The 15,125-nt window shown below is 35.0% G+C and overlaps 1 protein-coding gene across 1 annotated transcript in view; it reads right to left on the bottom strand.

Moving 5' to 3' along the window:
- Positions 1–8,568: 8,568 nt before the first annotated feature.
- LOC107713837 (NIMA-related kinase 11) overlaps positions 8,569–15,125 on the bottom strand; it is a 45,587-nt gene continuing 39,030 nt past the window's right edge. Inside the window, exons 14-15 of the mRNA XM_016519469.1 lie at positions 11,410–11,470; positions 8,569–8,669 (exon numbers count right to left, since the gene is read on the bottom strand). Of these exons, the coding sequence (XP_016374955.1) occupies positions 8,569–8,669; positions 11,410–11,470 (162 nt within the window). The remainder of the gene's footprint in view (positions 8,670–11,409; positions 11,471–15,125) is intronic.

Here is a 15,125-nt window from a genome sequence, read left to right as displayed (position 1 = left end):
TGCGGTGGTTAAATCATATTTGCATTATCTCTTGATGAAAAGATCTCAGAAAGCTGCTATGAAACTAGAAGCAGTTATTCAGGTAGAGAGAATCGCAATGACCAGATCCACACAGAATGTGCACTTTTCGTTTTCACATTTTCTGCATTGATCGTGGAGGGAAATCTATGAAATTATGTTCTAATTCATCTCAAACCTCACTGATGCTTTTGTGCCTTATAGAGCAAATCCTCACAGCCAACATCCAATGGCCTTCCAGTCTTCCCAGCTGAATGGAAGCCTTTAGGGAGGAACAACTTCCAATTAATGTCATTGGTACAGATTCTGTGTGGGCCCGGTCATGACATAACACATCTGTGCAGCCTTTTTCCTGAGTCTGATTTGTAAAAAGACAAACTATAGGCCCATGAGCCTAAAAGGGACCACTACAGTCTTTACAGAGAGAAAGTGACATGGAGTTAGAGAAATACTGAACTAATTAGCATGTGAATAGTAGATTTAGCAATGATGAGCTGATAGGGTGTGGATTATTTCATTATTCCAGTTAGAATCTGGATTGGATTTCCAGGGCCATTCCACAAAATAGATGCCATTTCTGGCCCTCATATACAAATGTGTAAATGTCAGTGTTGTTATACTAAAACGAAAACAATAAAAAGAAAAAGTTTAATTAACTGAAATGAAGCTGGAAATATATCTATATATATTAGATGAAAAAGGTAAATGTAACTGAAAAATGTAAATAAAACTGAAATAAAATAATATGAAATATGAAAACATCTAAAATGACTAAATGAAAACCCGAAGCTAAAATGATAAAAGCATATTAATTTAATAACATTTAAATTAAAACAAAATATAAACATAAAAGCTAACTGACATTTTAAACAAATACAAGTATATACTGCATATAATTCTAAAACACTGTAAATTATTATATTAGCAATGTGCCAAATTTTACATCTACAAAAATTCCAATAACAATAATTTCATATATGTATGAATGTATATAAACCCTGGTATTTTTTAAGTATTAAACAAATCCATAAATTTACATGACATCATCTCTTTTTATCACATCTGTTAGTTATGTTTGTCAAAATGGGGTGATATAAATGGTCAATCCTTATACCATGATTTCATTTAGCAAACCGCTGATAAAAATGATACATGAAATATCAGTATTAAATTGTTTCTATGAAGCACATTTTTATGATCTTGAGCAGAAGTCTTGTATTGCCAAATGAAACGTTTTGACCTTCTGAAGACATCATTTATCATATTTTAATAAAAATTCAAAGCGGCAATTAATCGTTCAAAGTCCACTTATGTTATTCTGCACACTTAAGATATGTTTTTTTAATTTCTACATGCTATCTTAAGGGTTTTTTCATTGTTTTATGTTGAGCACCGATACAGGAGAGAACCAATCAGCTGTGCCATGTGATGATGTCATTAGGTCAGATTGAGTAAGACCTATCGGACTGTGCCATCTAGAGTTTCATGCAAGAACTCTGTATATATTACTATAATGTTTAATATAGTAGAGAAACTTATTTTAAATGGTATAAACTGGCAAAGCATCCATTTCATAGAATGATCCTCCACTTTGGCTTTGCCAAACAAAACTATTACACAACCAACCGTACTGTTTTCCAGTAAGATACCTGTTGTCACTACTTCTCATTAGTTCTGTTATTGCTGTCTTAACACGATATAACAGGTCACCTGAGTGTGTCGACTGTCAACATGGAAAGTTATGCCTGGAGGCTGACAGCAGTCATATTTTCAGTCATATCATACAGGTGTCAGGCCTGATGAACAGCAGACAGCTGCTCATGCTGAGGAATGGCAGGGCTGCGGTGGCATCAGCTCGGGCTTCAGTGAGCGCAATCCTCCTGCCAGCTCAATCCTCTACAGTAATGGGGACTGGGATATGAGCGTGTACGGTCTGGGATTAAATCGATTGTACCCCCCTGCTCACTTCAGCGTGAGTTAATTGCTGTCTCCTTCTTTCCATGCTCCCCAGCGTTTCACTGTGACTCTGGAAGTTTGAGCACTCCAGCATGGTGAAATGGAAAGAGCAAATTATTTTACTTTATGAACTGCATGGAATATACGTATGATTTAATTTACAGTTATTTTAAAGTGGCCCAACATGAGGAGGTTATAGAAATGTCATAAACAATTAATAGTGAACACTATCGTTCAAAGGTTTGGGGTTTGTAAGACAGGATAAGGCTGCAATTGTGATCAAAAATAAAAGGAAATATTCTTACAATTTAAAATAATTTTAATATATTTTAAAATGTCATTTATAAATTGTATTTATTATTTAAAATTGTGACGCAAAGCTGACTTTTCAGCATCATTACTCCAGTGTTCAATGTCACATGATCCTTCAGAAATCATTCTAATATGCTGATTTGATGTTCAAGAAACATTTCTAATTATTATTAACAGTTGTGTGGTTTAAAATTTCTGTGGAAACTGTGGATAGATTTTTGTCAGGATTCTTTGGTGTAAAGTTCAAAAGAACAATTTATTTGAAATAGAACAAAACTACAAAACAATATTGTGGTCAAAATTTTACATACACTTTGCAGTATCTGCAAAATGTTAATTATTTTACCAAAATAAGAGGGATTGTAAAAAAAAAATGCATGCTATTTTTTTTATTTAGTACTGACCTGAATAAGAAATTTTACATAAAAGACTTTTACATATAATCCACAAGAGAAAATAATAGTTAATATTAATAGAAAAAATAAAATACTAAAATGAGATTATAAACATCCTTTTTATAAAGGACAAAGCTAAGTATACTAGACATAAAGTTTAAGACCTGGTAAAAGGAGAGCAAAAATAAAACTTAGTTTTTTTCTTATTTCCTAACTTTTCATAAAAAATGGCAAGTAGAAGTTACACTTGGCACAGTTAGCACTTTTTTAACTTTTTAAAACTTTCCCTCAATAGTACATTCTGGCAAATGTAAAATTCTTTAAAATAATTAAAGTAACATAACAAAAATATACAAATAAAGCATACTAAAATTTTCTAAATCATCCTAAAGGACAGAAAAGTCACCCATATTATTATTTTGCTGAAAGTTTGTTCAGTTGAAAAGTTACTCAACTGAATAAACCAACTTACAGAGTAAGATAATTTTACCTGTTCAGCACTAGAATCTGCCTGCACCTGCATATACCTTATTTACTCCAAAAGAAAGAAATGGGAGCTGAGTGGAGCTGCTCAATAACTAAACTGAGATGCATTATAAACATCCTTTTTTATAAAGGACAAAGCTAAGTATGCTAGTCATAAAGTTTAAGACACAGTGAAAGGAGAGCAATCAGACCCCTCTGTTATTATGACTCACGACTTTGTCAAGAAGCCAGAAACAAAGACAATTATAACTGAGAGACCTTTGAGATCACAACGACCAGCCCTCTCCAAGGCTGTTGTCTCTAAGTCAATTTCAGACAGTGCTTTCATATAAGAGAGGCGTTAAGAAATGGGAGCTGAGTGGAGCTGCTCAATAACTAAACTGAGATGCATTATAAACATCCTTTTTTATGAAGGACAAAGCTAAGTATGCTAGTCATAAAGTTGAAGACACAGTGAAAGGAGAGCAATCAGACCCCTCTGTTATTATGACTCACGACTTTGTCAAGAAGCCAGAAATAAAGACAGTTATAACTGAGAGACCTTTGAGATCACAACGACCAGCCCTCTTCAAGGCTGTTGTCTCTAAGTCAATTTCAGACAGTGCTTTCATATAAGAGAGGCGTTTCTTTCTAAGTTGCCAAACTTGCTGCAAACACGTACACACTCACTCACTCATATACATGCACATAGTCCATTTCCAGCTGATTAGTGGTGGTAATCAAGGCTGAGCTGCAATCAGCCCCCACTCCCAGCATGATAAACACAGCTCTCCACCCACCCCTCCACTTCCTGGCCAACTCCAGGCTCTTTCCTTTGCAATCACCACTCTCCATTATTCTATAGAGAGCTCCCCAAACCCTGGGAACCTCCTCAACAACAAAAGCATAATGACTTAAGCAGCTACTGCTCTGGGCCGTTACATCGACAGCTCAGACATTTCTCAGCGGTACCGGTTCTCTGTGCTTGCTCTGATAAAAGAGGACCTTTATCTCAGTGAATGTACGCTTCCTTCTGCAGCTTTGATCAGCTATTTCGAGAGGCTTAATGAGCTGCAGTCAACAAAGAGGTCCTACATAACGATCAACAGAAGATGCAAAACCGTACGTTAGCAAGTTTGAGAGAACTCATGTGTCATGCAGAGATGAGCTAGGTGAAGGAGTAGAGTGTTATCGTCATCAAACGATCACATCAAACAACATCATCTACAGAAGACGCTTTTGTTTTCAGATACACCCTTGAGTGCTGTCCTCGAGTTATTCCCCAAATGCACATACTGTATAATGTACTGAAATCTAAAGAGCACAATGAAAGCATTTTTACTGTCAAAAGGGCTGACTCAAGATGATTCAGTCTTCTCAAAGGAAGAGCATGCTGGTCTTCAAATGGGGGCGTGGGTTCAAATCTCACATCTGACAAGTGACTTTTAGAGGAAATGAATTTGCTTAAAATAAAATCCAAATGAGCTGATACATGCATGCATCTGTAAGAGGCATAAACCCAGAATAAGATTAAAAGCATCCGTTGCTTTCAAGGTCAAGATTTTGACATGAAAATTTACAGAAATGAAATTAATCACACATTCAGTGGCAGTCTAATAGTTATAGTCTGATAACATCTGGTGATACTGGTGACCCAGTATTATGTGTCCTTGGAAAGAGCAGGATGCTCAAGAAGTATGGGTGATTCTTCAGTGAGGGGCACTTATGACTAGTCGTGCTATTTTGAACTAAAACTAAAATGATTTATATTGTTTTTGTTAATGGAAATAAAGGTAACATTCCGTAAAATTGAAAAACTAAAAAACTAAAATAAAAAATTGAAACGTTGCCTTGGCAACTAACTTAAAAACGCTTAATTTTAAAATAAGTTGAAATTTTAAAAAAGTTGAAGCTGAAGTAATAAAACTGAAATAAATATAAATTAAAGCAAAACAGAAATGTAAAAAAATGAATAAAAAGGCAAAAGCACACAACAAAATTATAGAATTTAAACAGGAAAACTAAAAATATAAAAAATTCAAAATACTAATAAATACTACATTAGTATATATGGGTGATTCTTCAGTGAGGGGCACTTATGACTAGTCGTGCTATTTTGAACTAAAACTAAAATGATTTATATTGTTTTTGTTAATGGAAATAAAGGTAACATTCCGTAAAATTGAAAAACTAAAAAACTAAAATAAAAAATTGAAACGTTGCCTTGGCAACTAACTTAAAAACGCTTAATTGTAAAAATAAGTTGAAATTTAAAAAAAGTTGAAGTTGAAGTAATAAAACTGAAATAAATATCAATTAAAGCAAAACAGAAATGTAAAAAAATTAATAAAAAGGCAAAAGCACACAACAAAATTATAGAATTTAAAAAATTCAAAATACTAATAAATACTACATTAGTATATAAATACCTAAATAAAGATGATCTCTTAAAAACTAAACCTTTCAAGCTATGTTTCATGTGCACAGCAAGTTAGCTAGCAGTCAATTCAATTTAATAAAAAAAAAGTAAAATAAATGGGTAGCTGGTAATGACACATAATAAATCTACTCTCAGTTTATAATGAAAATATTTCACTGGTTATCAAACAGTCACTCCTTTACCCTGGCAGAGAAGTGATCTCCTGTCACTTCTCTTTGCACATGGAAAATATCAATTTATCTCTAAAATAAAACAAAAAATTCAATTGATCTTTTTTTCTTATTTTCTAACTTAGTAGAAGTTACACTTGGCACAGTAAGCACTTTTTATACATTTCACTGTTTTGGGCAAACTTTTTAAAACTTCCCCTCAAAAGTAAATTCTGCCAAATTTACCTTCCCGTATTCTATTCTTTGATAGTATTTTGAATCTTCTTTAAAATGATTAAAGAAACATAATAAAAATATATATATAAAAAAAAGAATACTAAAACCTTCAAAATCATTCTACAGAAAAGTCACCCATATTATTATTTTGCTGAAAGTTCCTTCAGTTGAAATGCAACTCAACTGAATAAACCAACTTACAAAGTAAGATAATTTTACTTGTTCAGCATTAGAATCAGCCTGCACCTGCATACCTGAGAACTTCTTCACTCTGAAAGAAAGAAGTGGGAGCTGAGTAGAGCTGCATCTGGAGGAACAAGACTGTAGAGTCACCGCACAGCTGACGAGAGGCTGTGTAGGGAAAATGCAGCTGTTGAAAATTGCTACCTGTGCTCTCCTTCTCCCTCCTCCTCATCTTTACAGTCTTATGAGACTTGCAGAGAGGGAGCTGGCAGCCTCTAATTCCTACCCTCACAGGAAGAGTGCTTCTGTTATTAATATCTTCAACCCACACTCAGTAGCAGAGCCACAGGCCTGGCCTGCTGTCAGGAAGGGCTCTGCAGTCATGCTGAAAGGAAGGCAGAGGACTCTACCAAGCTTATACTGAAGTATGGAGTGCTATGGAACAGAACGCAATGCTATGGTACAGTATGGTATGGAATCAAAAAGTAAAGTATGGAACATTAGGGCAGGAGTTTTAAAACTGGGGTCCAGAGACCTCCAGGTGGGCCGCAAGACAGTGCTAGGGGGTCAGTGAGAAAATTCTGAAAAAAATTGATATAATAATATCAAAAAAGGTAAGTTAAAATTGACCAGTTTTATTCTATTGACAGCCATTGAAACAACGATGCTGTTTTGTACATCTATTGTATAAATACTCTGATGGTCTCTTGGGGAAAAAAAAACGTATTTTCCAGATAATATTTATATGGTTATTATTTTTTATATTTCTCACTGTACAGCATAAGTCTATCTTTGTCAAAGTCTATATGCTCACCAGGGCTGCATTTAGTGGATCAAAAATACAGTAAAAACTGTAATATTGTGAAATATTATTACAATTCAAAATAACTGTTCTCTATTTTAATACATTTTAAAATGTAATTTATTCCTGTGAAGCAAAGCTGAATTTTCAGCAGCCATTATTCCAGTCTTCAGTGTCACATGATTCATTCTAATATGATCTGGCCCTCAAGAATCATTTCTTAACAATATCAATGTTGAAAACATTTGTGCTGCATAATACTGTACAGTTTTCAGGTTTCTTTGAATATATAAAGTTAAAAAGAACAGCATTTATTTGAAACAGAAATATGTTGTAACACTGTAAATGTCTTTACTGTCACTTTTGATCAGTTTAATGCATCCTTGCTGAAGTATTAAAAAAAAATCATCTGACTGACCCAACTTTTGCAGGGAATAATTTGTTGCTCTTGTAGAGATAATACAGACAGTGAAGAGGAGAAGAGAATTAGTTCTACAACCTAGGAAATAAGAAAAGAAGCTGACGGTATCTATTCAGAAGATGACAGAGACGAAGTCCTGAAGAAAAATGGAAAAGCATCTGTGTACAATAACCTGAAAAATAGTAAATTGGCTTTATGTATCATAAATGACATTCCAAGCAGAACCTCATATTAAAATGTACCTAGATAAACACACCACAGGGAGGAGTCACCAGGATTAATGGGTTACTAACACAGCAGGAGCAGTTATTAATATACACAACAGTGTACAAAAAGACCAATAAATATTCATTTTTGTGCTTTCAGACATTTGTTCATGTTTGGAAATGCTGTCCAGAGGCCTCTAAATTCATATAATGCTCATATAATGTTCATACCATTCTCATATAATGCTTGAATTGAATCACACATAGAACAGTGATATACAAAAATTAAATTTGTACTAGAATCAGATATAGCAAGTCAATGCAATTAAAAAAAACCTGAAACAAAAGGAAATGACAAAGAAATTGAAGTGCTAAATGATCACTGCTAAAGCAATTAAGAACCAATGCAACTGTCTTGATTACATTTTTCAAATGCATGCTATTCATCAGTGATGCACTTTGCCCATGTTTGCGGCCTGCTGATACAGCTATTGTACTATTTCTAATAAACCATCAGAGGAGTTCAGAGTCTGGCTCATGCTGGTTTTAGCTGTGAGCCACACAACTAAATGGCCCTGTGAAAATCAGACTCGGGCTTTATGAATGAAAGAGAGGCAGGATGGGGTTTTTTGAGCCTCTGAAGCAAGAAAAGCAGAATATGCTGATTGCATTAGCAGGTGGATTATATCAGAAGTGACATGCTAGCTGGTCTTTAATGGGGCTCGTAAAGCAAAATATCTGCTTTGAACAGGTCAACACTTCTTGGTCTTATTGTGCTGGGAGACAGACAATTTATACATTATAGAAACACAGAGAAACTTCATAAATCAACACAGCTTTATCTAGGATAGAATCTCCATAAAAACGCTTCTAAGCATGTAGGTCAATGCAATTTTTAGTGAATAATACCCATTTTGAGGTGCCTGGGGAATGAGAGAAACTCTTAGAAAGGTGATGGCTGTGAACAGGTCAAGGATAGCACACTTACTCTCTCATGCGCTGTATTCTGCCCTCAGCCATGGAGGTATTGATGCTACTCACTCCCAGAGAACCCAGCTGAGGCTTCTGTTCCTCTGCTTCAGCTCCTGAAACACAAGGACAGTGCATATACAATATCAGATAACCGTTTGGACCAACTTGACTGAATTTATGTGTCTTTTGACATGACATCTTATGCTAAAATGCTTGAAATTTGTATACTAATATAAATTAGCCTATACATTATATACACAGTATTAAATAAATATATAATTAAATAAATATATTTTAGTCTACTGCTCAAAAGAATTTCTATTTCACCAAAAATTCTGTTTCAAATAAATGCTGTTCTTTTAACTTTCTATTCATCAAAAAATTCAGAAAAAAAGAAAAAAAAAAAAATTAAGCAGCACAACTGTTTTTAACATTGATAATAATAAGAAATGTTTCTTGAGCAGCAAATCAGCATATTAGAATGATTTCTGAAGGATCACGTGATACTAAAGACTGGAGTAATGATGCTAAAGCTTCATGAGCTGTGCGTCACAGGAATAAATTACATTTTAAAACAGAAAACAATTTGAAATTTATTTTACATTTTAATATCTCACAATATTACTGTTTTAACTGTATTTTTGATCAAATCAATGCATCCTTATGCTCAAGCAACTTCTTTTAAAATCAATTTTAAAAATCTTACCAACCCCAAACTTTTGAACAGTAATGCATGTACAGTATATATACACACACAAGTGAGGGGTCTGAGTACAAAGGATGTGGCCTTTTTGATTCAGTTTATCACACAGAGAAATAAAGTACAGCTCTATGCTGCCTATGATGCAGGAAAGCAGGAGAATAATAATAATAAAAAGAAAACCATAAACAAACAAAACAGTGCATCTACTACAGGGCAATAAATAAATCTGCACAAATTTTTCAGATTTATTATAAATGTTCATGAGTAAGTCTCTAATAAAAAGGCCTTTTTATGGAAGAATATTATAGAGCCTACGACTTGCTTGACATTGTAGCTATTCGAGAATAACAAAGGACAGATATTTTACATAAATAAATACATAAAGCAAATGGTTAGTTAAAGTTTTAGCTACACTTTTATGTAGGCTAGTGCTGAATTAAGTCAGAGATGTGATAGTGGAGCTCAAGCAGAAAGCTGCATTTCTGAGCTGTCAGCCACAGTGACGTGCATTACAGTTCACCAAGCCAAACCAGATTGTGTGTGTGTGTGTGTGTGTGTGTGCGTTTCACCAGGTGAAGAGGGGACACAGAAATCATGTGTCAGACCACCCTGTGTATTGTGTTGAGTACTACAGCATATGTCAAATATGTGTTTGTATGTATAATGTCACTGCTGATCTTTTAGCAGCATAATCAGTAGATGAATAAAAAAAAATTTAATTAAATTAAAAGTACACATAAATCCATCTTTTAAACTGCAGTTTAGTCAGATAGTTCAAGATGAATGCTCCACCTGAAATCATATCTACTGCTACTCACTTTGAACCAAACAACTATTATTTTCTCTCCATTTTTCTATCTATATTTGTTCTTATGGCTGAGCAAATCTGACATTCATTGTGTTGACAAGGTGGTTGGAGAAAGAAAGAAGATAAGGTAAGAAAAGTGTTTCTTCTCTTACTGATGCCAAAAGACCAATCCTGGGCTGATATTACCCATCATGCATTGTCCTAACACTGCTATCATTCATCTTACTCTAAAGATAAGCTAAGATCAGAAGTGAGGAGTAACATTTTCATTACAGGGGATAGGAGGATTGGTGAATAGTGTATTGTTATTATATATGGCCTGATATGAGGATTTGGTAATCTGTCTGGCCATTTTTGTGAATAACAGGCTTTGACAAAAGCTATCGAGAAATGAAGATATCAGCATGCATGAACACATTCACAAATAAACGCTAACTCAAGCTAATATATACAAACACTCATTCACAATGGTCTCAAAAAGCAAAGACACTTAGAAATGTATGAATGCCATTGCATTTCATAACAATACCAAGCAGAATTTAAAGAAATGCACAAGCATACTTTTCAAACAAAACATTTCACAAAAGGTTTTAAATGACACAAAAATAGATTAAGGTGCCAAAAAATAAACAAATAAAATATTTATTATGGGTTAATAAATTTGCACATTCAGTGTGATATTTGTCTAGATTGAATGTGATAATATTTTGAGAAGGGAAAAATAGTCAGGGATTGATGTGGTCCAAAATGGCAGTTTATATAAAGCATTTGAAACCTAAGGTGAAATAAGCCAGGAAAGAAACTGAGAGCTGGACATAAATACTCTAGTTCTATCGATGAGGAAATGCACAGAACTTATCAGATGTGGTCAGGGCCTGTAAATAGCATCACATGAATTACCTAATCAATGTCACCATGGCTTCAAGTGGCAGACATACAGGCTTCCTGACATTCTCACCTCAGAGTCATCAGGAACAAGAAAAAAATCCTCAGCATCACACACTGAGAGGGGTGAAACTGGCAAATGGGTCATTCATTCTACGTGTATGGAGCTAAATGAGCATGCTCACATTTCTTTAGAAGAATGTATCATTTTTACAGGCCCGTGACCTTTAATAAGCCGTTTTGTGTCTGCTCACTGACCTCTCATGTAATTAGCCAGTCACTATTGGAGAAAGATGTTATATATCTCACACTGTTAATGGAGTGTACCTGCCAGTGGGTTTGTATTGGTACACAGGCCTATCCCCCCAAAAAAGTGATAGATTTGCTGGATTCATCTTCGTTTTATGCATTTACCTGTGTGGAATGATTGGGCAAATAAGATCATATAAATACTCACCAACCAAGTCACCATCCAGAACATCCTTCATGTGTCTGATCATGGCCTCCAGGTCACTGTCCTGTGACACACAAGGACACACAAGAAGGGCACACGTTCAGGCTGAAACCCACCATATGTTTCCTCTGGCCTACATACAGAGACATTATAATATTAGTGGAAATTATAGGGTTGAGGGCGCCTTCTTCTGTTTAGATCAACTCCCTAATGTCAGTCTAGCCACACAGGGGTCCTGAAATACAGGTCCTGTAAACACCATTACGGATCAATGGGTCTCCTATTTGAAACGATAACATGACCTGGAGAGAGGAACTGGCACCATGATAAAGGCAACCTGAGGGGTTTTATACTCCCTTGAGACATTCACCTTGTTAAGATGAAAGCCTCTAGGATAGACTGAATGAGTCTGAAGCAGGGCTAAAGGTCCATCAGCAACATAATAAGGTGCACTTTTGCCCTTTATGGACTTTTAGAAAACAATCTCTCCTAAAATATATTCACAATCTTACCATTTTTAAAAATCATCTAGTCAAAATGCCCAAAAGTACATATATATTCAAAGGATTTTTTTTTCTCGCGAAACATCATCATCATTTTCCATCAAAACATAATTTCCACCACATCTCACTTACAACAGTTTTGAAATAAAATAAAACTCACTATTATTATTACTATTATTATACATTTTGACTGAAAATGATGCACAATTACAATTATCGTATTGTGTAAGTTTTACACAAGATGACCTCTTTTTTTAACACAAACATTCATCACACCAGATTTTTTTTTTTCATTTTTGCAAAACATGAATATTTCATCATGAAATTATCAAAAAATAATCTCATTTACAACGGTTTTGAAATAAAATAAACCCCACAACCATTAATTATTGAAATTATTAAAATGAATTAAATTATGTAAAATTTATAAAAGTAAATAAAAGTATTATTATATATTTTACAGTTAGATTGAAGATTATACACAAGTATAATTGCCACAATTGTATACAAGACTTTTTTGTATGTAAAATGTAAAAGTTAACAAACCATTTTTAACAAATGAAATATGGAAATGTTTATAATGTTTATATATTTATAAATATTTCACTCTATGTTTAGACTATTATAGTTTGAAAAATGTAATAGATTTTTTATGCTGGATTTCATATTTTAATATTAAAGGTCTGGATCTGGGACATGGATAAAACAATAAAAATATATACATAAAAATGCATTTGAAAAGAAGCAAAAATAAAAGTGCCAACGGATGATGAAACACAATATTGTGAACGGGAAAACCATATTCAAACTGCAATTGGTTTGCAGAAAGCAGGACCTAGTTTATTGTGAATAAGACACAAGTACAGAAGGTAGGCCTTTGGGCAGTTCAAGGGTATCAAGCCGTCTGTGCAAAGCACTGAAATGAGAAAAGAAAAAAAATACTGGAGCAGAAGAACTGGCTATGTATTATTCTGCTATTTACAAAATGCAATACTCCTATCCTCAGTTCCAGGGAATCTCAGCCGGCCACGGCTGGCAGCACAAACATCGCCACTCCACTCTTACTGTGAGCCAGCTAATTATCAAATATCCACTGGGGCAGAAGTCTATTCCACTCTCTCCTTTGGTTTCATACTTATACCATCACGGTTCTGAGTTTTTCTTTTCTTTTCTCCCTCTCAATGGTGACAAATAGTTTTAATGTATCTCGGCTGGCCTGATCGAATCGTGCAGAAGCCTGGTATTGGATTGCCGCTTTAAAAGTCTGCTAAGGTGCGTAGTGTGATCTCTTGGGAGTCCAGATGAGCCCCTGGCTTTTTCGCACCTGATCTGAACGTATGTGTTCGCTGTTGTGCTGTTAAACTCAAGCACTACCAAGTATCTGTAATAATGAGTTTGAGCTTGGCTGAGAAACCCTCTATGGGCAAAATGCATTTGCATAATGCGGACTATAATATCACAGACAAGTGGTATCATATTATCTGTACATTAACAATTACCTGTGGACTTGAGTACATGTAAGATATGACTGAATTTATCTTATTCCATGCTTCATAAACAGATGAACCTGTCAATGAGGGCTTATTAAGACTTGAGGGTGTCTTTCAGTTTAGTGTATGAATAAATCTAAAAGATACTGGAAGGGAAAAGAGGATACTTGAGGAATATCAAACCAAAAGTGTCATTGAGCACAGGAGGAGATATGGCATTAGCATATGGCTAGTTGATGCAGTTTTCATGTTCAGATGCATACTGTATGAATGTATAAAGGAAAGTGTAAGTAATTGGTCACCATTTAAAAAAACATTTTGCCTACCCTAGTTCAACTGAAATGGTTGCAATGCAACAAATTAATGTTTAAAAGTACATACTGTATATTAAGTCTTTAAATTAATGTGTGGTCATAAAAGCTGAATGCGTAATAAACGGTAATAATAATTATGATAATAATATCAAATATGAAAACAATTATCAAAATGCTATTTAAAATTGTTTTATATGAAGTCCAGCATGTTACGTCACAGCAAATGCCAACGTCACAATAGTACTTAACGTCAACTACACTCATACTTACCATATATATCAAAAGCTGCATCCCAAATGATGCACTATACACTATGTACTTATGCACTATGTACTCAACCATGCAGAGTATGAATTATATAAGGTTATTCTGTCATTCATAATCGGAGTCTGATAGCCCCTCCCCCTTCGCTACGTAATTAAAGCTGTGACAGTTGAGTGCATGAAGTGTCCAACATTCCACACTTCGTTTTTTTGGTTATTTAAGTGCATCATCCGGGTATTTAAAGTGCACTTTTTCTTTTTGGAATTTTCAGTGTGAATGCACTACTCGCACTATTTATACTACAAAACGTCATAGAATAGTGCATAAGTACGCGATTTGGGACGCACCTAAAGACTAGAATACCCAAGACATGTCACTCGTATAGTTTTGATTGGGGAAAAATGCAACGCTCAATATGGCCGCTCTATAGAACGAAGCCCCACCTTCTGAGTAAAAGAGCCAATCGCGAATCAGTAAAGTCAGCGCGTCACAGCAGCTGCCGTTAGAAGTCCCGGTTGCTATAGAAACATTCAGCGTTCTGAGACGTGCGCTCAGGACTGCGCATGCGCACTGGCTGGTCTAGCCTGAAAAATAGGCTTTTTTTAACACTATTTGAGCAAAAAAAACAACATTTATACAACAGTTGCTGTCAGATTTCATTGGTGATTTCAAATATGAATTTTAAGCTTGGCGAACAGTTTTGGAGAAATTGATGTTTCCCCATTCAAAGAGATAGGAGCTGCACTTGCATGCCCGAGAGGCGTTTCAAAGATGGCCGCCGAGTGACATAACTTGCCTTAAAGGGGTCATCGGATGCCCATTTTCCACAAGTTTATCTCATTCTTTAGGGTCTTAATGAAAAGTCTATAACATGCTTTGGTTAAAATTTCTCAATGGTAGTGTAAAAAACACCCTTTTTACCCAGTCAAAATCAGCTCTGTTTTCAGCATGCTGTTCTAGTCCATGTTGCTTTAAATGCTAATGAGCTCTGCTGACCCCGCCCCTCTCTTCCGTGGGGTGACGAAGCCGCATTTAGCCACGAAACTGGCCAAGTAGCACGTTATTAGGAACAGCGATTGCAAAGATTCATAAAAAAACCCTTATACTCACTTATGCTGTAAGTGCAGCTGGATCACGAATGATTCGCG

This window comes from Sinocyclocheilus rhinocerous, unplaced genomic scaffold (assembly GCF_001515625.1).
Source record: "Sinocyclocheilus rhinocerous isolate Xijiao unplaced genomic scaffold, SAMN03320098_v1.1 scaffold779, whole genome shotgun sequence".
NCBI classification, from domain to species: Eukaryota; Metazoa; Chordata; class Actinopteri; order Cypriniformes; family Cyprinidae; genus Sinocyclocheilus; species Sinocyclocheilus rhinocerous.
The sequence above is the reverse complement of the archived record's forward strand: the minus strand, read 5'-3'. Positions and strand labels throughout refer to the sequence as shown.